The sequence below is a fragment of the Biomphalaria glabrata genome, chromosome 14 (assembly GCF_947242115.1).
Source record: "Biomphalaria glabrata chromosome 14, xgBioGlab47.1, whole genome shotgun sequence".
Classification (NCBI taxonomy): domain Eukaryota; kingdom Metazoa; phylum Mollusca; class Gastropoda; family Planorbidae; genus Biomphalaria; species Biomphalaria glabrata.
Window position 1 is genome coordinate 9501980 of NC_074724.1, and position 22902 is coordinate 9524881.

General features: G+C 33.9%; 1 protein-coding gene across 2 annotated transcripts in view; it reads left to right on the forward strand.

The window, feature by feature from the left end:
* The first annotated feature begins 8594 nt into the window (after positions 1–8594).
* The window catches only part of LOC106051064 (uncharacterized), a 40556-nt gene continuing 26248 nt past the window's right edge, over positions 8595–22902 (forward strand). Inside the window, exons 1-4 of one of the 2 annotated variants that reach the window (XM_056010246.1) lie at positions 8595–8738; positions 10039–10392; positions 14049–14354; positions 15940–16260. In XM_056010246.1, the coding sequence (XP_055866221.1) occupies positions 8636–8738; positions 10039–10392; positions 14049–14354; positions 15940–16260 (1084 nt within the window). In that variant the 5' untranslated portion in view covers positions 8595–8635. Of the gene's footprint in view, positions 8739–10038; positions 10393–14048; positions 14355–15939; positions 16261–21736; positions 22370–22902 lie in introns of those variants that run through there. The other variant, XM_056010247.1, reaches the window with a different exon arrangement.

A 22902-nucleotide genomic window follows, 5' to 3' on the forward strand; every position in this document is an offset into this window, starting at 1 on the left:
TGAAGCAGAAATAACAATAACAAAAAAAATAAAACATTGTAAAATAAGTATCCAACATTCCCATAGCCAAGACTGTTCATGACTGTCGTTGTTCTGCAATACGCAAGGAGAATGCATTTCTGTAAAACGTTTTAATACCCACCAGTGCCGACGTAATTACGTTGATTTGACATGAACTTTTTTTATCATGTTATTTTAATGTATATTTTTTAATGTCAAAAAGATCATTGCGTCTGTAGAAACATGATTATTTTTAATGAGATCTGACTTTGTGAAACTAAGAAGTTCTGTCTTTTTGTTAACACAGCTTCTTGGGTACAAATCACGATCTAAAGATTACACACTAAACCAGATAACGTGTTGTTTGTGAGTGTGTGTCCTTTTGTATGTTGTATGTGTTTGTAGCTGTGTTTACATCTTTATGTAACTGTAATAGTACAAATACTGAGTTAGACAATTGTCTAAATGATTTTTTTTTGTTTGACCCAATAAAATAATCAAATAACACAATACATAATAATATACACAACAGATTTAACGCTACACAAGCTAGTTTTCACTCACTCAGATACCAAACTTCACACACAAGTTTACATAGATTACATAAATAACATACCATATAAAACACATAAGATTGCAAACAACACACAAAAGAATTCACACTACAACGCTACAGACTGCATGCTACTTATAGCGGCAACATACCTGGAAAATAAAGAGGACATGCTTTAATCTTTGTAAAGACCACAATAGGAAAAGGGAACGACTTGTAATGGTAACTGATAAAAAAAACAACAGAACTAGCGGCCTGAAACATGACTAGAAGAAGATAAAATACATTTGCAAAGTTCAAAGAAACAGAAGACTCTCCAAGAAAGCTTTCAAAACCTAGAACTAGTGTTGTGATGCGTGGAACAGAAGAAGACAGACTATAATGTTTGTAAATTCATAAGTGTAAAGAAAGGACGACTTACCATGGCAACTCATAAGATTGGAATACGGAGCCAGAACAGGAGTTGGGGGAGTATAGCAGTCAGGGGGTTTACTTTTAAAAATCAGCACAACAATGTAGCAAAACCAAACAGTACCTTCAGTGGAGTTTTGGTACGTACTTACGAAACTCCCATTTTTTGACGTGTTCTTGTTAGCGTAAAGACGTATCAGGCTTGTCTGTTCAAAGTATTGATGCAAACCATTCTTAATTTTCCATTCAACGTCCTGATCCATTGTTCCGTTGACATCTACTACTATTCGAAAAACTTCACCGAAATGAGACAGCAGATTTTCGCCGTTATTCGGTTTAAATTTGGAGTGTACTCTAGCTACCCTTGCTGCCAATACCAAGCTGCTTCTCAGAAATATGCAACGAAGAAGATGGTCGGCTAGATCTGCTATCGTTTTGTAGTCAAGGAGACGAGACGGAGGGTGAATGATAGAAATTTGGTAGGAGAACTCGAACACGCAGACGTCATTCCAAAGAGCTATGTGGTTACGACAAGTTTTGTGATTGCATTGCCCATTTTCCTTACATTCCGATTTTGTCCATTCCTTGAACATGGGCGTCCATCTTGTGATCTCGATCACGTGATCATTCGCTACATTGACGATCATGGAGAATTTAAAATCTTTTCGGCCAGGTTCTCTGAAGCAGTCAACACTGGGTATTGGCCCTTTTGGAGGAAGAAAAATTTTTTTTGCAGTAGCTATTGTATAGGTAAGATCTTTAGTTGACCATACATTTAACATGGGATCGATTTCTACCTTCACTGACCAGAAAAGTGGACTAGAGTCTGTGTTTTTAAAACATTGATAGATTTGATAATTTTTATAGATGATTCCAGTTTCATTGTCGGTGACGCATATAGAGTCTCTAAAATATAGAAAGAAAATGTTCAAGCGTGATAAACTACTGTAACAATTCAATCCATTTTATTTTCTAACTAAAATCATTATTTCAAAATCTATAAAAAATAATTTAACATACCTTTTTGTATTAGTAATATTTTTAAATACTAGCTGATAAAATAGGTTAAAATGGTTAAAATCTATATCTTCTGAGATGTAGAACTTAAATATTTGACTAATGATGTTCACCTAGATAGCAAGTCAATTGTCAGATAGAAAGATAAATAGATAGATAGATAGATAGACAGATAGATAGATAAATAGACAAATAGATAGATAAATAGATAGATAAATAGATAGATAAATAGATAAATAGGTGGGTAGGTAGGTAGGTAAATAGATAGATAGATAGATAGATAGATAGATAGATAGATAGGGTTAGATAGATAGATAGATAGATAGATAGATAGATAGATTGATAGATAGATAGATAGATAGATAGATAGATAGATAGATAGATAGATAGATAGATAGATAGATAGATAGATAGATAGATAGATAGATAGAACCCACATACAGAAAAGTACTTGCACTTTAAAAATCTCTCTCCAAATATGTATTATTACTAATTCGTATAGTTAAGCAGTGATAAGGGAAGATAGTAAAAACAAAGAAAGAAATGCCAATGAGGTCACTTCACCTGATGCTTGAGAGCTCACTGAATTGACCACTTTGCATGTCTGTCTTGTTGTTGCATTCATTGACCACATATTCATTGAGCTCATAATTACATACAGCGCCTGTCCGAATTCGTTCTTCTCCGAAGGGCTTTTCTACATCCTGCGTCAGGTTAGGACAAGCGAACGTGATGTTTTCACAAAAAGAGCGATGGACAAAACACCGGACATCACACGAGCAGGAAGGCCAGCTGAGAAATGACCCACATATATCAACACATGAAGCGTTATTTCCGTTATTTGCCAAGTCATTTTTATTTCGTTTTTGTTTTACGTTCAATGTTGAGTTTTGAAATTTGGAATCTTTCAACATGTGCTGTTGTCTTGTTACAGGAGCCTGACTATTAATTACTGAATGGTTCATTAGTTTTATATCATCTGTATCAGGAGCAGTTGAGTTAATAGAATGACTTATGTGTTCATGATGAAATAGTCGTTTCTTGCTATGAAGTAAGAAATATAGACTTAGTCCCAGTAAAGTTTCTCTCTTCAAATCAGTAAAATAATCCATAGTTGTAGATACAGTTTCGTTTCTTCTTTTATTGATATCACAATAGGAGAAATTTAAACCTGATTTTACTGAATATTCAGAGCTTTGTTTCTTATCTATGTATGGCTTATTATTGTTTGTTGTCTTCGTTATACTATTTTCTAAGTTCGCTGAAGATTCTGTGCTTTCTTCCTGTTCCAAGTATGGCTTATTATAGCTCGTATTCGTGATAATTTTGTGTTTTTTCTTGTTCCTGTCAATCTCTAAAGCATTGTTGTTTTCGATACCAGGCCTACCACCCACTTGTTCTTGAGGTAACGACAAAAACTCAGTTAAAGTGAAACGACTTCTAAGATTGGTAGAAAAGAATGTTAAGAATACGAACGTTGCAAGTGTATGAAGCATTTCCTCCCTTGAATAGTTTTTCCTTCTGAATGGAAATGTCTGTTGTAGGACGAGTAACTTTAATTTGAATACGCTTTATAAACAAAAGGACAGTACGTAAACAGAGGCGTATCTCGTTTTGAATAGAATTCGTTTGCTTACTCATCTTTCTCAGTCTCCCTTGTGGCGCTTAATATATTTTAGGGCGTCTAGACTTAAAATTCTTTCTTTGTTTGACATCAAAGTTTGTTCAACAGTGTGGACGTGTTTCACAACTAGAAAGCTGAACAATCTTAGCAAGGTAATCACCCACTTATTATAAAACAAAGACCGACAACGCCTCTGATCTGAAAAATGATTAGAGATAATCACTGATCCAACGAAGGTTCCGATACACCTTGATTAAGTAGCTGGTTTTTTGTTGCTAATCAAAAGGATACGATACAATACAATTGAATGAAATCGTGTCGCGTTAACTATAAGATCCAGATCACCATCAGAAGGTTTAAAAAATTGAAATCTTTAGTAGTAAATAATTGGAAATGCTATACAGACAGGGTGGTCCAAAAGATATGATTACAGTTAGAACGTAGACTTTTTATTTGAATAATTCGACACTAGAACAGAGGAAAAACTCGTTATACATGTCAAAAATAAACTTAAATCAATTGAATCTCTGAGATTCTCAAAATGTCCACCTTCAGCATTGCAACATTCTTTAAATCTCTCCAGGACACTCAGGCACACATTGCGGCACAAATTTGATCTTCATCCATTTCTGTGAATGAGGGATGAATGTAATCATTTAAAACAGCGATGCCCAAAATATGGCCCTCGGGCCAAATCCGGCCCGCGACCTGGTTTCATCCGGCCCGCCGAAACGTTGGTACAAATTGTAGAAAATACCCCTCCCCCATTTTTTTTCATAAAATATTGAAAAATGTATCTTTACCTACGTTAGGGCTCAACATTTTTTTCTGGTGGATTGCTACCAAGACATTTATAATTTGTGGGTTTTTGCTATGGGATAGCTGAAGAAACTAAAATTGGACATTGAATTTAGAATCTACCAGGAAAAGTGGATGGATCTTTACCTTTTTTTGGTGAATCATGATGATAAACTAACATTGTTGTTCTGTAAAGTGTGGCTGTTTTAAAGCAAAGCAACTTATACGTGGATTATAAAACATTCTTAGTTTGACTCCGAATTAAAGATTATTTAACTACGCCTATGGGATCGATAGGGATATTTACCAACAAAAGACAAGAATACAATGTTGCTCACATTTTAAGTAGATAAATGAAGCTTAAAAAATGACACGCTTCCAATATATGATTAATTAATGTACTAGATGCAAAAGTTTCTAATAAACTTGTTTTAGGTCAATTTTTTTAATTTTGTACATTTTCGGTCACGTGGCCCTCGACACGAGTGTCGGAAATTCAAATGTCACGAAGTCAAATTAGGTTGGGCATTACTGATTTAAATCATTTCTTGTATTGGGGTTTCTTCTCAAAAACATTGTTCTTAACCCTTAAGGGTGTCACGGCCTGAATATTTGTAATGTCCTGGACGGTTCTGAATTAGTCTGCTTGTTGTGTGATGTAGTTACCTCTTCTGGTACTACTATAATGTTCTTTTCTTAATTAAATACTTTCACACACTCACTAGATTTGCTGGTGCGTATGAATGCTAACGTACTGAACTCTCCGACAACAACGTATATAATTATCAATAGACTCAGGATCAGTAGACATGGTTTTTATTACATAAATAATATTCTACAAAAGATATTAGCGACTTAAGCCATCATAAGTTATAATCCAATGAAATAAACACTGCATACACAATAATAATTGCTTTAATACTTATACATTACTACACTGGGAGATTATAACGCTCCTCTCTCTACAGGAGTCCAAGATCAACTAGGGTGTTCACCCTGTGGTCAGTTACCGACCACAAGATATCTTGTGCTAACTGCATGGAATAGTCAAATCACTACAAGTCACTAAATGTCAGAGGGGTTCTAAAACTGGTGTGTGACAAAGGGGCGTGGGGGTAGTTTTGCCTCAAAACATTAGAATCGTAATTCCATTTTGTATGTACTCATGGTAAAACAGCTCAGAACTTTAAGGGTTAATAATACTCCCTGTTGTGAACTCCTGGCATAGGGCTCTGACCTGGACACATAAACGAATGTCTTTGAACAATTCCAAGAAACGATGTATTAAGAACTTAATATATATTTAATGAAAGTAATCAGAATGAACTTATATCTGTCATTAAAGGCATCAAATGTTGAACTATTAAATATACAACAAACTATGCAACTGCCTTCTTCTAGTGGTATCAAAACTCATTGCTATGACAACAATAACAATCTTTCAAAGTACGTCAATCTACCCCAGCGGTTCTCAACCTTTTAAGCTCGTAGACCCCTTTTTACTATCCCCCACTCTGCCGCGACCCCCCCACACACACACACACAGCAATACAAAAAATACAATCCATATTTTCGATGGTCTTAGGCGACCTCTGACAAATCGTCAATCGACCCCTCAAGGGGTCGCGACCCACAGGTTATGAACCCCTGCTCTACCCCAACCAATGAATTTTAGTAACTGTGGACCTACTTTCGGGCCAATATAAATTTATACTGTATTTATATTTTATCAACTTTGTCTTGTAGAGAAATCAAGACTTTCTGTTGCATTATTATAAAATTTAACGTACAATGGGTCAGACAAATGAGATAAACTCTAAAATCTAGTTTTACCATTTGGATTCGATCGTATTTGTAATTCTATAATTAGACTAAAATATTAGAAGAATATTTTCTTTTATCTTTCTATAGGGTCTTAGTCTCAGTGTCAAGACTCAGTCTTGGTCTCAGTTTCAAGACTCAGTTTCAAGTCTAGGTGTTAGACTCTGTTTCTAGTCTTAGAGTCAAGACTCAGTTTCAAGTCTAGGTGTTAGACTCTGTTTCTAGTCTTAGAGTCAAGACTTGGTTTCAAGTTTCAGTGTTAGACTCAGTGTCAAGTCTAAGTGTCAAGTATCAGTTTCCAGTCTCAGTTTTCAATATTGAGATTTTAGCTTTAGTCTACAGGACTGAGGTCTTCATCTCAGTTAGTCTATCTGACGTTTAAGTTTATTTTCAGTCTGAGGTTCCAGATTCCAGACTGTGGGTTGCTGTGTCCAGACCTGGTGTTACAGTGTGAACTATGAATTTTGGAATTGTCGTCAGTGAACAGTATCTGATCTAGAGGCTAGACCTACGTGGATTACCAGTTGTTGTCTTGAAAGTCTATCTGATCAAATTGTACTGAATACTTTTGCTAAGGTAATGATATTGTTTATATGATAATTATTTTTATGTTTTAAAGAGACTAACTGTATCATATTAGATTACATCATTTTATATATCTACTGTTATTCTTACCATTATTATTATTCTTATATTAGTTCATTGTAAATATATCATTACATTAAATTCATAATTTTATTTAAATCATCATACACCTCGTTTATTAATTTACGTATAACAGAGTGTGTATGGTGTGACTGTCGGGCTGAACTTGGGCCTAAAATATTACAAGTCACAAAGTAATATACTTTGTAATTAAATATTACTGTAATTTCTAATCACAGATTAGATTACTGTTGTAAGGCAGGCACTCAACGAAAGACAGGTTGACAAGAGTAAACGATGTATTTATTTATGATAAATGCAAATGAAGTATCGACATATGGTACGGGTAATAGTAATTAGTTAGACTTTGACTTCGGCTATAAAGTCACAGGGACTAATATGTCTAAGTTCTAAGAGTCCTACTTTATACCAGAACACAGAACAGACCACCGACACACTTCCCAGTGTCGCTCCAGGTCTCCCAAACAGTTTCCTAGTATCACACAGGACAGCACTCAGCACCAGACTGTTCAGACTCACATGACTTCTAGCCGGCTTGCCAACAGTCCTTCTTGTTTACTTAAAATCAAGCACTGGTGCAAGCCTGGGTTACAACAATACATTGATAATAATTCAGTAATATCATCCTACAATGACCTGAAAGTCTCTTTTTCAGTTTCCTTTTTTTTCTCTAGTCTCTCTCTTTCATTCTTTCTATCAGTCTCTCTTTCAGTCTCTCGGCCACTGTCTCTTTTTCAATCTCTTTCATTCTCTCTTTCTATCAATATCTCTTGACATGCTTCTTCTTCTTCTAGCCAGCTTTATAGCTGCTGAGCTGTGAGCTCTTTTGCAGACTGTGCCAAGGAAAAAAATTGTGCTGTTTTCTTCAGTTGTTCAGCACTGCCGTACAGGGTGCTTGACATGCTTATTTGTAGTCTAAGAAAAACGCAATGCGGTTAACACATACATTGTTTTTATCTCCCGTGCCCTGTACTGCCACGATATCTACTCCTACAGCCTTTACCTGTTTTTATTTGTGTTTTTCATTTGGTCCATCTTTTCTTTCTTTGGTTATTTTCCTCATTTTGCATTCCGATTCTCGTCTCTCTTTCTGTACATGCTACTTTTTAAAAAATACTTTTCATTAAAGAAACAAAACATTTCAAACTATTCCTCAAGTCACTAGAAGATTCAGTTTCACTTTTTGTCCAACGTGAACGTGACTGTTGAAGTTGACAATTTTTTTTTTTATTTGACTTTGACACATACGCGTGCAAGAAATAAAAAAAAAACATAACCTAAACACACACTCAAAAAAAATAGAAAAATATAGAGAACTGGCTTAGTAATTAATTTCTATATAGAGGCTTTCTTAATTTTATTTTAAGATTCCGAAATAAATAAATCCCACTCTTTACCTTGATTGGAACCTGGGACCCTGGACAATGGACAAATCTGGTGTCACTTTATCATTCAACTGGGGTAAGATCTCTGTTGAGAATAATCCAGCCGATTCTGTATTATTAATCTGTGGTTTTTTTATCATTAAAAGAAAAAAAAATCGAAAACTGACTTGAGTATGTTAAACGTTGTCTCCTACGCTTGTTCGCACTGATTCGTTGATTCATACACCATGAACAGGAAGTGAAACAGCGGCTGACTCATCACATGAGAGAAAATCCTATTGCTTTAATTTATTACAAACAAAAATCAATGTATAAGTTACCAAGTAGACTAAATTTATTAGGAAACGCAATAAAGAGTCTATGAATGACTTGCTATTTTATTCTAAAGCATATTGTGAGATGTCTAGTTGTTTTAAAATGTTTAATTATTACTTTGTTGTTTTGTCATGTGTCAGTTTTAAAGGTAAGTATTTCTAGATTAACATAAAATATAAAGAATTAAATAATAATACAGACATAATGACTAATAAAAAAAAATCACTTTTTATTTATCTAGATTTGTAGAGCAGATGAGAAAAAAAATTATGTGTTTCTATGCCGACAGTTAAAAAGAATTCTATGTGGTCTGTACAACCAAGAACGGCCTTGAATTTTATCAGTTAAAAGTCATGTATCCATTAGATTTGATTGGACCCTTGGGGTCCTAAGAATCCCAAAATTCAAAATTCTTCACCAAGATTCGAACCCGAGATCCTTGGTTAAGAAATATAACACTTTACCACTCAGCTGGAATGTACGGCAATCATCCAATATTGAATAAATCACTCTTTAAGCGTTTTTGTCCTTTTCCGCATACATTAAAAGATTACATAGAGAATTTTTTAAGATCAATTGGTAAACTCAGAGGCGGGTCCCATCAAATTCACCCATGTACCAGAAATATTCAAGTTATTTGTCCTGTTTTGATCGTTTAAAGTAATACATTTAAAAAAAATCATTCGACGTTATTTTCAACTTAAAAGCAAACAGGACAACACGTCATCAATACTAAGACTTTTCAAACTCATCTGGAAAAAGGATTCGAAAGCAGAGCTGAATTAACTGATCAACTAAAAAAGGCCAGGGGAACCTCCCAAATACGTTCCTGTCTTATATCACATATCTGTGACCTTTAGATGTACCAATGTGCGAATCTATGAAAGAAGTATGAGTTATTAGTAAAGAAGTCTGAAACGTTTTTAAAAAAATACTTTTTTTTTCATTTCAAAGTGGTACATTTTTATGAAAAATCTGTCCTCATTTTTTTAAAAAATGGTTTACTTTTAGAAAAGAAAAAAGTAACCATTGCATCAGAATTTTGAAAGGTCTAAAATGTCACGATGTCTTATTTTCATTTTCTTTCCTAGTTTATGAGATCTTAACGGGACGGACGGACTGACAGATTGATCACACAAAACTAATAGCTGCTATTTCCCGCAACAGCTGAAAAATGTACCAGTGTTTATTGAGCCTTTTATCATGAAAAACTCTTTAAGTGAGAATAAAGAAATAAAAATTGCTCATCATTTTTACTTTAGCCTTTTTCCCATCATAAATACTGCCATCATATAACTAAAGCACACGATGATTATGTTTCTTTAATAAAATTTAATTGATTTAAATGATTTTACCATCTTAAATTATACACCTTGTTGAAACAAAAAAAAATAATTGTCATGAAAATTCTAAATTTAATTTGTTATTCGACCATCTTTCGTTCTCAGGTTTAGAAGGACAACTACAATTGTGTGACAGTCCAAACCATGTCTTCACTAAGACTGATATAGCTCCATTACATTCGTCCATACAACTGAGATTGTGTTTAGTAGCTAACTTTACAAGGAGCAAGTTTCCTATTCTACGTATTAACAATTGTTTGATAGGACTCAATCATAATGATCAATGCCAACATTTCGCCTGGCAAAAAGAGTCCACAAAACGTAATGAGTTGATCTTAACTATAACGTTACGTAATGTGACAGTACATGAGTATGGTGTCAATGACATTTTTGTACATACTGGTTCAGGTGAAACCGGAATTGAGACACTATATTTTAAATGGACAATCAATCCAACTGGTAAGTGAGAGTTTACTTACATTATTTTAGGATATAACCACTGTTTTTGTGTGTAAATTCTACCTATTTTTGTTTTATTCTTCACTTACATTACCTCATTATTCCTTAGACAACACACAAACACACTCACATCAACTCACATATAACATAAGTAATTTTCCTCATCACCTTGAATTAATTTATAGAAACAGTTGACACTATTTTTTTTTCTTTTTACCTCCTCAATTGTTACTTTGGCTATTCACCTATTCACCACTTATCAATCATACACACACAATGATATTTAAAGAAAAATTCTACACTTCAAACTCAAAACTGTTTCAAATACCGTCTAACACAAATAATATTACAAGATAATTAATGAGTTATAATTACATATTCTTTAAATTGCTTTTCTTTACACTGCTTAAATGGATTGTTGTTGATTTGCCCTCAGAAACTTAAGTGGTCGTCAGTGAATACATTCGCCAACACTTCTTACATCATAAGATGTCACCACGATTTCGCTCACCAAAAAAGACTGCAATTGGCATACGTTCGTCTCCGATGCAGGATACGTGACCTGCTCAGCGTAACTGTCGGCTTGTAACAAGTCCCTCTATAGTACCAGTGATTCCCAAAGTGGTCTAAATAGACCCCCAGGGGTCTACAAAGACTTCCAAGGGTTCTGTGAAAGTGAAAAAATAAATTTTGGGTCTATGAGATGTCCAAGGGGGGTCTACGAATAATGGATTTTTTTTAAGCAGGTCGTAAATTTAATTTCTATATCCCATTAATGCAATTATTTCCTACACAATATATGATTTTTACTGTAGTTAATCCAATACATATTTTATACAGCTATTCAAATGAAAAATTCTTATTCAAATCTTATTTAAATAGCTTAATTTTGTCTACATGTAACTAATGTTAAAAAGAAATGTAGATTGTACAGCGTTGATTATTTTAAATTGGGATTTATTCCTTCCTTGTCAAACAACCGGTTGCTTTAATGAGTCCCTCCTGCCCAATTACCCCTTCTCCTGTTTGTTCACGCCAAAGAAGAAAGCGAATAGAGTAGGAGCCAGGACACAGCCCTGCATCATGCCATTTTCTATTGGGAAGTGATCAGACAGGTCAAGATTGTAACTAATCTGGCCTTTTTGTCCCACGTGAAACTGCTTGAGAATGGATAGGAACGTGGGTGGGCATCCCATCCTCCATAAACCATACATATTCTTTAAATTGCTAAACAAGTATTTGTTGATATGCCCCCAGAAACTTAAGTGGTCGTCAGTGTATACTTTCACCAACACTTCTGACATCATAAAAAGTCACCACAGTTATTACATATCATTAAACATCAGCCCGGATATTCTGTTCACATAGTTGTTTGATTTACGTTTCTTCACTTTTGTATTGTTATGACTTCTGATGATTCTATCTTGTAAATAATTAAATTGTAGACAAATATGTCAATTTGGAGTGACGATGTAATTTACTAAAAAAAATATTAAAAACTTCTGTTATTACAGACACACTTATTTATCTTTCCCCGCCCCCCCCCTCCCCCAAAAAAAATTCGAATTATATATCTGGTATATAAAAATAAAGTCCTCCTTTCAGACCTTGTGATATATTGGGCAGGTAATGTAAAGTTGATCTGTTTCAATGGGCCACGGCTAACGAAGATGTCATGTAGCCAGCACAACGACCTACCGCCTTTACATTTCCCTAACTATTGTCAGGTACCCAACAGAGATTGGGAGACTCAGAGGCGCCTTAACGAATCCGAAAGTAAATATCCCAGTATTTGAGCTAAGGACTCCCTGTAAGGAAGTCAAGCGCTTTACCGCTAAGCCGCCGCGACTGCTATATCTGGTATAGGAATCACATGAAATGTTTAATGATTAATATAAAATATTACAGTAATTACGAGTTACAAGGCTTAACATGCCACTAGCAAGTCTTAAGCTACCCTTCAACTATAAGCTCTGGTCTCAATAACTGTGCTACGCTTTTGACTTTAACCCATAGTCTCAACTTTAATATACTGATGACTAGAGTCAATAAGTCATTGCAGTGGTTCTAAAGTTTATATTTAAAAAGGAAGAAACTTGAATTAAAGAAAATGATTAGGTATTGCATACAATAATAAGGAAAATAATTAAATAACAGTAGTTCAGTGCCTAAAGAAAAATAAGTGTTTGACTAGAGTGATTCACAAGTCAAAAAGTTATTACGATGGTTATAATGTTTACATCTACAAAGAACAAAACTTGAATAAGTCATTAAAGAAAATGATTATGTAATGAATACAATAACACGGAAACGAATAAAATAACAGTAGTTCAGTGCCTGGAGAAAAATATGTGTTTTACAGACTAAGGTCTTGAACAAAACAAGGTATTTAAGTTTATGTTTTCACATAAGCATAGCGGGGCCTTAGTGGGTCCGCTGTTTGGTAAGCAACGCTGTTTAAAAAACATGATTTTATATTTTAGCAATAATATTAAAGTGTAAGTCGAGATTACAAAACCACTTTAATTGTTTAAAAGGTGAATGTCACAAATGAATTCTTTTGAAAAATGAAATGTTTTGAAAAATATATGCTTAAACAACTTGTAGCAAAAGTCAATAACAGCCTAGACCCTCACCAATGTGCATACGAAGCAGCTAGAGGAACTGAGGATGCCATTCTATTGCTTTTGGACCAGCTTTATAAGCATCTCGATATACCCAAAACATACGCACAAGTCCTCTTCGTAGAATGGCATCCTCAGTTCGATTAGTGGAATATTTAACAAGGAGTAGTGTTACAAGAGAAAGTACACAATTCGTTTTGTTCTTGGAAATGTCTATCTGGAATTTTTAAGATGCTCAGTAAACTCTACATTGTATGAAGCCAAACAATGTTACAAAGACTATAGGGAAAAAAAGAAAACAAATATGTATAAACTTATATTTCGAAAAATTACACTAATTATTTTAAATAAATCATGTAATTAATTTTTAGTACATCTAGGGTGACATTGATATCTCTGTGTAATAGGAATGTTTTATATTACTTGGTTTTGTTTAACTTTAATGTTTGTATCATGCTTAGTGCGTTATGGTCTGATCACTTTTGTGGACCAGTGGGATGGAGAGTCTATATATATGGGAGAAGGCTTCCATGCTGCCCTTTCGAAAACAATAGACAACTATTGCTAGAGTTAAAATTAGAACTCAAGCCTCCACGATGAAAGGCCAACTACTAGACACTGGACTATCCCAGTTCTCGCATAATGAGGTTTTAAGGGCTATTGTTAGTTTAAAAACTGTGGTGAAGGATCAATTAACTACACAAGGTTATATTCCCATTGCTAGGTAACCTCTTTATATAGTAAAATCTATCAATTTATTGAGTAATTAATTGGTATTGTTGATTCTTGTGAGATTCCGACAAAATAAAGAATAAACAAACCAAAATATAAAGCAACTTGCAAAAATGAAAGAGAAAAAAAGAGTAAAAGAACTACTTAGATAAAGAAGTGCTTTGATATAATGTCATAACAACGAAGAAATATATATGGATTTACCAAAACTTACATGTAATCCCTTTCTATAAAAATGTACGTGTATAGTATACAGATATCTTTGTGTACAAATAATAATGAATATTCATTTCTCTTTAGATCCTCCTCAACTATGTAAAACGTCAAGCAATAATACTGTGATACAAACTGAATTGTATGGAAGCCTATCAATCAGTTTCTGTGTTTTAAGTACCAGGCCATTTCAGAAGCAGATACTAGTGAACAAACGTGTCTTAGATCATCGACAAAGTTCATCTTTTTACAAGAAAACACTTTCTACTTATAAATATATTTTTTATATAAATCTTCACAACGTATCGCTATTGAACGCAACGAAGTACAAGGTTTCTTTATTAACAGACCTAGGATTTGAGTTTCTATATGTGTTTGACTTAAAGATAAACTGTAAGTTTTTTTTTGTTTTTTTTAGTTAGGAAGTATATTAATTATTGCTTTTTTTTATTATATTTGAAATCGTAAGACTAGAAGCATATTATTTAAATCTATATATTTTTTTATCTTTGATTTTGAAGATCCATTTTATTTGATCCCCCAATATTTTAATAAATTCATTTTGTATTTGTGGAGACATGTATGTATTCGGTCTGGAACAAAGTTTAATTTAAAGCACATGCTCCCTCAAGAGTGGACCGTACTTTGATAGTAATTTTACTAACGCCATGAAATTGCCTTGATTTTGCTTTTCCAAAACTTCTTCAGCTCGCTCGCGATGCTCACGTAGTGCCAGATTTTGCTTTAGAGAAAACGAATGATGTCCAAGATTCTCTTCAGGTAGTCTCTCCAGGTTTTAGTCTATTGTATAATCAAATCCTGGGCCTTGTTGTCAATACTGTTCCCTACTCTCAGGTGAAGTTCCCTCCAAGCAAGCTATGACTGAATGTGAGCTCTGCTGGTCTCATGTTTTTCTATTTTCTGGGATAACCTCCACCAATCATTAAATTCAACTTTGGATTTAAATGAAGATTTGGTACTTGATCTTGTTCAGAAGAGTACGCAGGGGAAGCAAAATAAGGATTCTTTTTTTTGGCGAATAACACATCCACTTTCTAAGAACTTTCTCGCCGTTTGACATTTGCCGGAAAAACCAAGCCTTTGAAAGCTTTCTAGCCTTTCCTTTTGCTGATTCTTGATATGTAACAGATTTTCACCCTCTAGACTCTTTGATCCATGCCGTCAGCCGTTTCAATCAGAGATTTCTTCCTCTAAGCTTAGTCAGCCAGACTAGTTAGTCTTGAGCACTGTTCATCATTTTGTTTACGTTACAGTATTACAATTAACTAGTTAGTTAAAAAAAATTGTAGGTTAGCTTATTTAAAAATATTGACATTACAATAGAATTATTTCCAAAATTAAACTATTAAGAATCATAAAGAAATGAATAAACTAAGACAATTGTTTAGTTAGAGCTAGAGTTTAGTAATATATTTGTAAACTCTATATCTAGATTAAACCAGTGGACTAAACAATGAAGTAAAAAAAAGGTTGGCCTATCTTCTTCTTCTTCTTTATATTACAGAGTATTGATCAGTGTATTAACAACATGTACCGTGTGTCCGAAATAAATCTAGTAGATTAGATTGAAACTGTTCTATAGCTTACATTGTATGGAAGAAATAGTCAAAGAGATGAAACAAAATAACGACATGACTAGTTTATAAATCGTTAGTTCATTTTTAAAATACAGTAGCTTATGTTTGTTCGTGTCCATACAATTAGTAGTTTTTACTGAAAAGCTCAGGGAAATAGGAAATAATAAACGCTGAGATAATTTTGGTGCCCCTCTTCACCTGGTGTCCTGTGCGGCCCGCACCACCCGCACATTGGTAGCTACGCCACTGCCTCACGCCATGGCCTTTAGTTAGTCAATCGTTATTACAATAAAACACGAAAATATAAAATAATCAATTTGCTTTTACATGTAAATAATCAAATCGTATATTTCAATCTTACGTTTTTTATTTATTAAAAGATGTCCCGGACTTCGAGGATTGCTTGAACCAGCAGCTTAAGAAGTATTATTTTCTGAAACTAGGATCCAATGTTAGAATCACTTTCTGTATCAAGAATTCACAACATAGTATAAATAAAACTGGCATCGCCTTGAATGTTATAGGACCTAAAAAAGGCGATAATATAAATGTGTCTTTAAATGAAAACGAGCCAAATCAATACAAAATAGAAATACAATTCACTAACATCAAGATAGATAACTTTGCAAGATATGAAGTTACAGTTCCTTTTAGTGGAGATGGTTCCATTAGAAATACATTTTATTTAATCCAAGATAAAGGTAAGTTGTCATAGAAAGCTTGATAAAGAAAACATATGTAATCTTAAGGTCCCTAATTTACGTATGATTAATTGACTATTCAATAATACTCACACTTGACGTAGACAAACAAATAAGAACATTTAACCAGTTACTACCTTTTGTGTGCCTATAAGCCGAAATAAAAACCCCACGACCGAAACCGCAACTGTTACATTTACCGAAAAGTCTTTTTTATTCGCAATTGCGATCCAATCCTTTTAAGTTTCTCTCCTTAAATTTGTCTACACATTTATTTTTTCTTTAGATGTACTGAATAATTTTCACAGATTTTAATAACACCCGGTTTACTCAATAGATTGTCAGACTCTAGTCTACATTATAAGGTCAGTCTCTAATCGCACGATATTATTTATATTTATAGTTTTATATTTTTAAACAGTGTTTTTTTCACAACTTATAATTAATAATTAGATAAACATAAAAGTTGTAAAATTATTTATAACCTCGATATTAAAATATGTTTCAACACTTAATTAATTAAATTAATAAGGGGTTACTGGATCCGATTTTGGGTAAAAAAATTGATTTTTCAATTTTGGTGTAATTAAATAGGTGAACATGTATTTTATAAACTGGCAGCAAAAATTTTCTAAAAAATAGCATTTTTTATTGAAAAAAAGCATTTTAATGATGCGTGGTGAACACTATTTTCCTTATTTTTTATAATACAAATTCACTGTTTTTGAGTGAATGCATTTATTGTGACCCCCCCTGTAACATATTTTTAAAATCTCTAGAACTAATAGAGATAAATGTGTCAAATTTGGTACACATATTCAGAGATAAATAATACAGAGAATCAGCTAGTTTTAATGACTTTAGCTGAAGAAGTTTTTAATATATGATCTTTTGGGAAAAAAAATGTGGATGCATTTTACAGGAAAAAAATCACCCTTTTTTAAAAAAACATAAAATGCAAAATACTAAGGGAAAATGTATAACATCTAGCTAGCTTCTTCCAGCCACCTTTATACTTTAAGGTGTAAGTATTTTTAGCTTTGAAATGTATCTATTTGGAAAAATTTTAGAATTTTCCTATATGAACTAATTTTTGTTTATTTTCAAGATGGCTGCCGTTACCATGGCAACCCGGAAACATTAGACAACATTCAATATATATTTTTTATTTTTGAGTTGTCATATGATATAATATAACAATAGTTATTAAGTTAAAGCAAAAATAAAAAAAATAAATTTCACTATCCAGTAACCCCTTACATGTGACATATACAAGAATACAGTGGCCAAAACAGGTGTTGTTGAAATGCCAACAGTTTTAATGAACGTACACATCAATAAGAAAAGGTTGTTCGGACAATATTATGTGAAGATTTGCATAATGTAATAAGGGAAAAATCTTGCTAATAATAATTCCACCATAGAACAGCGGGGAAATATAATTCAGATGTCCTTAAGGTCCGAGAAAGTCCCGTTCTTTATTATGGACCTCTTGACCAAGGAAAGGCTTTTATCCATGGCCAGGATGAGGCATCGGCTCTTCACCAATCCCTCTGTCCAAAGTCCCGCCTTATCCGAAGTGATCATGTATTCACACCCGGTGTGTCGCTAGTCACGACCCCCTTGAGCCACGCACGAGTTCCCTCTCCCGTGCCAGGCCGGAGGCCGAGCCGCGTGGGGGGCCCTTCTTATGCCTATAATGTCCCATCAAACCCGTGCGAGGGTCCATCACAGCGCGAATGGCCCCCGTTAGGGAACGAATCGATGGGGGGTTGGACGGGTTATCGAGCCTTTGTTACATCCCTACCACGTGCATTGTACAGTCTCTCGACCATACGAGTGGTAGCCCACTGAGAGCTATGTGTGCTACCGTACTTTGCCTATCCGTTTCCCTTTGGCGGACGTTTCCACAGGAGGGCCACGCTGAGGCGACGGGAGCATTCCTCCTCGGGGAAATATGTTATACCTGTCAAACATATTATTTGAATCTCAAAATGTCCTCGTTCAGCATTGCAACATTCTTCCAATCATTCCAGGGCACTCTGACACGAAGTCTAGCACAAAGTTGAACTTCAACAATTTCTGTGAATGAGGGATGAATGCACTCATTTAAATCATTTCTTGTTTTGGGTTTCTTCTCATAAACAATGTTCTTAACAACCCCCCCCCCCCAAAAAAAAAAATTAAACGAAGTCTATAGGTATTAAAGTTAGGTGAACATGGTGGCAATCAATGCTGCCCTTTCTTCAGAACCAGAGGAATAAAAGGAATTTTAATAACTGTGAACCTACTTTCGGATGAATATAAGGTATAATGTATTTATATTTTATCATCTTTGTCTTTTAGAGAAAACAAGACTTTCTTTTGTATTATTATGAATTTTAATGTTAAATGGGTCAGACAAATGAGATGAACACTAAAATCTGTTTTTTTTTTTAATTGTGTCTTTCTATTATTTTTTTCTTATGTTTGTACTCTCTTTTTCTCTCATTCTCCGTCTTATCTTTGTCTCTCTTTATTTCAGTCTCTATTTCAATCCCTCTTTCAGTTTTTAGGTATCTTTTTCAGTCTCTTTTTTCAGTCTCTCTTTCAGTCTTTCATGATATCTTTCTTTCAATATCTCTTTTAGTGCATTTGTATTTAGTATTTATTTCTCCTCTTTTCCACCATGAATTTTATTCATACAAACCTTACCTCTTTCTTTTTATTCATTTGATCCATCTCCATTGTTATTTTAAAGTTAAAAGAGTGCTTCTATCTTCTCTCTTTCATTCTATGTTGTTTTTTTCCTCATTTTACAATCCTTTTTTTGTCTCTGTCTGTATTTTAAGAAAAATACTTTTAGTTAAAGAAACAAAACATTTAAAACTGTTCTTCACTAGAAGATTCAGTTTCACTTTCTGTCCAATGTGAATATGACAGTTGAAGTTAAAAACAAAAATCTCTCTTGACATCGACACATACATTTATATGCAGGCGAGAGGGAAAAAAAACACATAACCGAAACACACACTCAAACAAAAGAGTCTAATATACAGAAATGGGTTAGTAATTAATTTCTATTTGGAAAATTTCAAAACATTTTTTTTGTCTATCACATTTCATAAAATCGAAAAACTATTTTAAGGTTTTAATTTTTATTTTCCCAGAATATGTATTAGTATTATGAACGAAGTTTTTTGTTATTTTTTTTTTAATTTATAAAATTTAAGCCTAATACTTTGTTGCATGGGCCTAACGCTAACTCTAAAAATCCAAGTTTATGAAAAAGGCTTCACACTCTAACTTTTATTGGTTTTAACAACCTTAAATAACAAGTCACTATATATGGAGAGCTGTCTTCAGTTTCATCTACTACACTGTAGCTCAGTGTAATGCCTACAAGTATGGTAAAATAGAATGAATTGTAGAGACTCCACAGAATCCGGCTTGCTGCAGATTAGCTCTTTAGCGTTGGTCGGCTACACACCTAGAAAGAAAACTCTGAATTCAAACCTCTGCTGGCTAGCTGCTATTCCCATTCATCAGAAAGGCTTCGGGACACAACCCCAAGAAAAAATCATTACCCACGAGACTTAAGCAGTTTGCAGGCATTTATGCATGCATCCTATAAGAGCCAGTGACGCCGCTATACCAAACTATATAGCAGTAGCCGTTTCTTTGGATGCATCTACTTCGCGGATTTAGGTAACAGCTGTATGTGTGGGCGACGTCGTTCTCACGCATCTAATGCCATGACATCTAATTTCCATTTAGTTTCGTGACTAAAGAAGGTCATATTGCGAACGAGTATAAAAATTAAGAATACGTAGCAGAGAATCGAACATTTCTATCACTCATTGAAGGCTATACAAATAAAGATCTCTATATCGCTAGGCAGCCACTGTTGCCAACCCTAATCACCCCCTCTATAGTTGTTATTTTTTTATTGTATTCTATTATAATTTAACAAAAAAGAAAAACATTTTTTTCACATAAAGAAAGCTAATCTAAGGGAAGAAATTCCGCTCTTACAGCTATATCTCTTGATCACGTAGAAATTGTTTCCCTTATTCGACCTCAAGCAAAATAATTAATTATCAGTAGATAATTTTAGTTTATAAAAATTGATCAATGTCTTTTCTATAACAATGAATACTTGTGCAAAGTTTCAGCTTGATCCTAGAATGGGTGTTTGAGATTTAACGTTGACAAACTTGTGATAGACAGACAGACAGATCAGGACTGACAGAGTAAGTTGATTTAACTTTCCCGAAGTGAAACAGTACACACGTGTCTCATTAGTAACGAAATGAAGCTGAAAAACATTCAAAGGAGAGAACTTGACCTCAAATAATCATGTTTGTCATTCTATACGTCGGATGCTGTCCCCTTTTTTTAAAGCATATAACTAGTTTACAATTTCTTACGATTAGAGGGAGATGTCAGATCAATAGATGACTAACACTTAAGGTGTTGTCTCTTAGATTGTTATAATACTCTTCTATTCATTTTGAACAGAGCAACATTTGTCGTGTTGTTACCTATCGTTACCTTATAGTACCAAACTGCTGGTAGACAACTAAACCGTTGTAGGCGTAATGTATCTTAAATAATAAAACTTCAAATAACTAGAATAGCTTTCTTTTTGTGAACAATACTAGGCCTACATAGAACTTTATTTATAATACAGACAAAATTAACTTGTGATCAATAAAATAAATGTAGTAGTCTAGTAATCTTATTCCCTAAAACAATCTAACTCACTACAATAACTCACTACAATAACACAACTTTTCAGTCTCACGTTCTAGAGTAGTCTCTCCTAACTAAGGCTAAATGACGACAAGGTCACCTAAGTTGCATCATTCACAACCAATCGCTAAACGCCCCCGTCACACATTTGTAAATATTAAATCGAAAACATTGAACCGTAAACCAAGAGAGTTAATTATTTGAGCAACATGTATGGAAATATAAGGAATAAAATGTATATGCTACATTACTCTTATACATATTGCAATCTATAAGGCAGATGATGTATAGTAATCAGTTTCTGTGGATGTCATGTAACCAGCACAGCCACCAACCGCCTTTACTCTCTCCCATCTGTTGTCATGTACACACAAATGCTGGGTGGACTTAAAGGCGCCCTAAGGATCCCGAAACATATAAATCTCTCTCTTTTTTTTTAACAGGATTCGAACCTGGGACAATGGACTATACTGTGTTAGGCACTTTCCGCGGTGTCTAATACAGATAAACCGAATGGAGGTTATCACACTCAATGAGTACGCAATCCATTAACACCGGCGAAAGACCGAATACACGTTAGTCAACGCTGATAATGAATGTCGAACAAGTTAAATAGCAATGAAGGGACAGCTAACTCTATACGTTCATAAAATGCGACATATCCTGGAAGTAGTCTGTTTACATCGCCTGATATTTCGTTCTATCTCTAAAACCTATTCTTGTTTTTACTAATGATGTCATTGTCACTAAGTCAAAACATCCTCTACTTCCGTATTCGTGCCATAAAACGTAGAATCCGGGCAACATATTTTGTGAATAAACCAGCCGATTCTCTATTATTTATCTGTGTTATACATGAATGTGGCAAAATATGTAGGTCACAGCTGGGACTCCGCAGCCACGGGAAATACTGCATGTCTCACTAATCTTTGGACTCAAAGACTAGTCTTATTATTATTATTTTAAACACTAAAAGAAAAAAAAAATCTCAACTTCAAAGCCTGACTTAAGTGTGTTAAACGTTGTCTCCCACGCTTGTTCTTACTGCTCGTTGATTCATACACCAAGGACAGGAAGTGAAACATCAGCTGACTCATCACATGAGAGAAAATCTTATTACTTTCATTTATTGGAAATTAAAATAATTTCAAAAATCAATTTCCTGAAAAAAAAGGGACAAACAAACACCAATGTATACATTTACCAAGTAGACTAGAAGTATAAGGATATTCCAAATCTACGGCAATATATGAATGCGATAAAGCGAATAGGAATGACTATTCTTATTTTAATTCTAAAGCACATTGTGGGATGTCTAAATGTGTAAAAATGTTTTATTTTCACATTGTTATTTTGTCATGTGTCAGTTTTAAAGGTAAGTCTTTCTAGATAACATAAAATATTAAGAATTAAATAATAATACAGACATAATGACTAATTTAAAAAACAAAATTATTTTTCATACATCGAGATCTGTAGGATAAATGAAATAGAATTTGTTTTTTCTAACGAGAATTCCATGAGGAATTAAAAAAACAACAACAACAACCGACTTGAATTTTTTTAGTTAAAAGTCAGGTATCCATTAGATTAGGGTGGACCCTGGGGTCCTATTAATCCCAAAATTCAAATCTCTTCACCGAGATACCCGGCTTAGAAATAAATAACTTACCTTTCAGATGATATGTATGGCAATAAAATATTGAATCAATCACTTAAGTGTTTTTGTCCTGTTCCACATTCAAAATGATAACATAAAGAGTTTGTTAAGTTCATTGGTAAGTTCAGAGGAGGGTATCATCGGATGGACCAGAAATATTCAAGCCATGGTCCTGTTTTGATCGTTTGAAGTAATAAAATTTGAAAAAAAATCATTTGACGATATTTTTAACTTAAAAACTAAGCAAA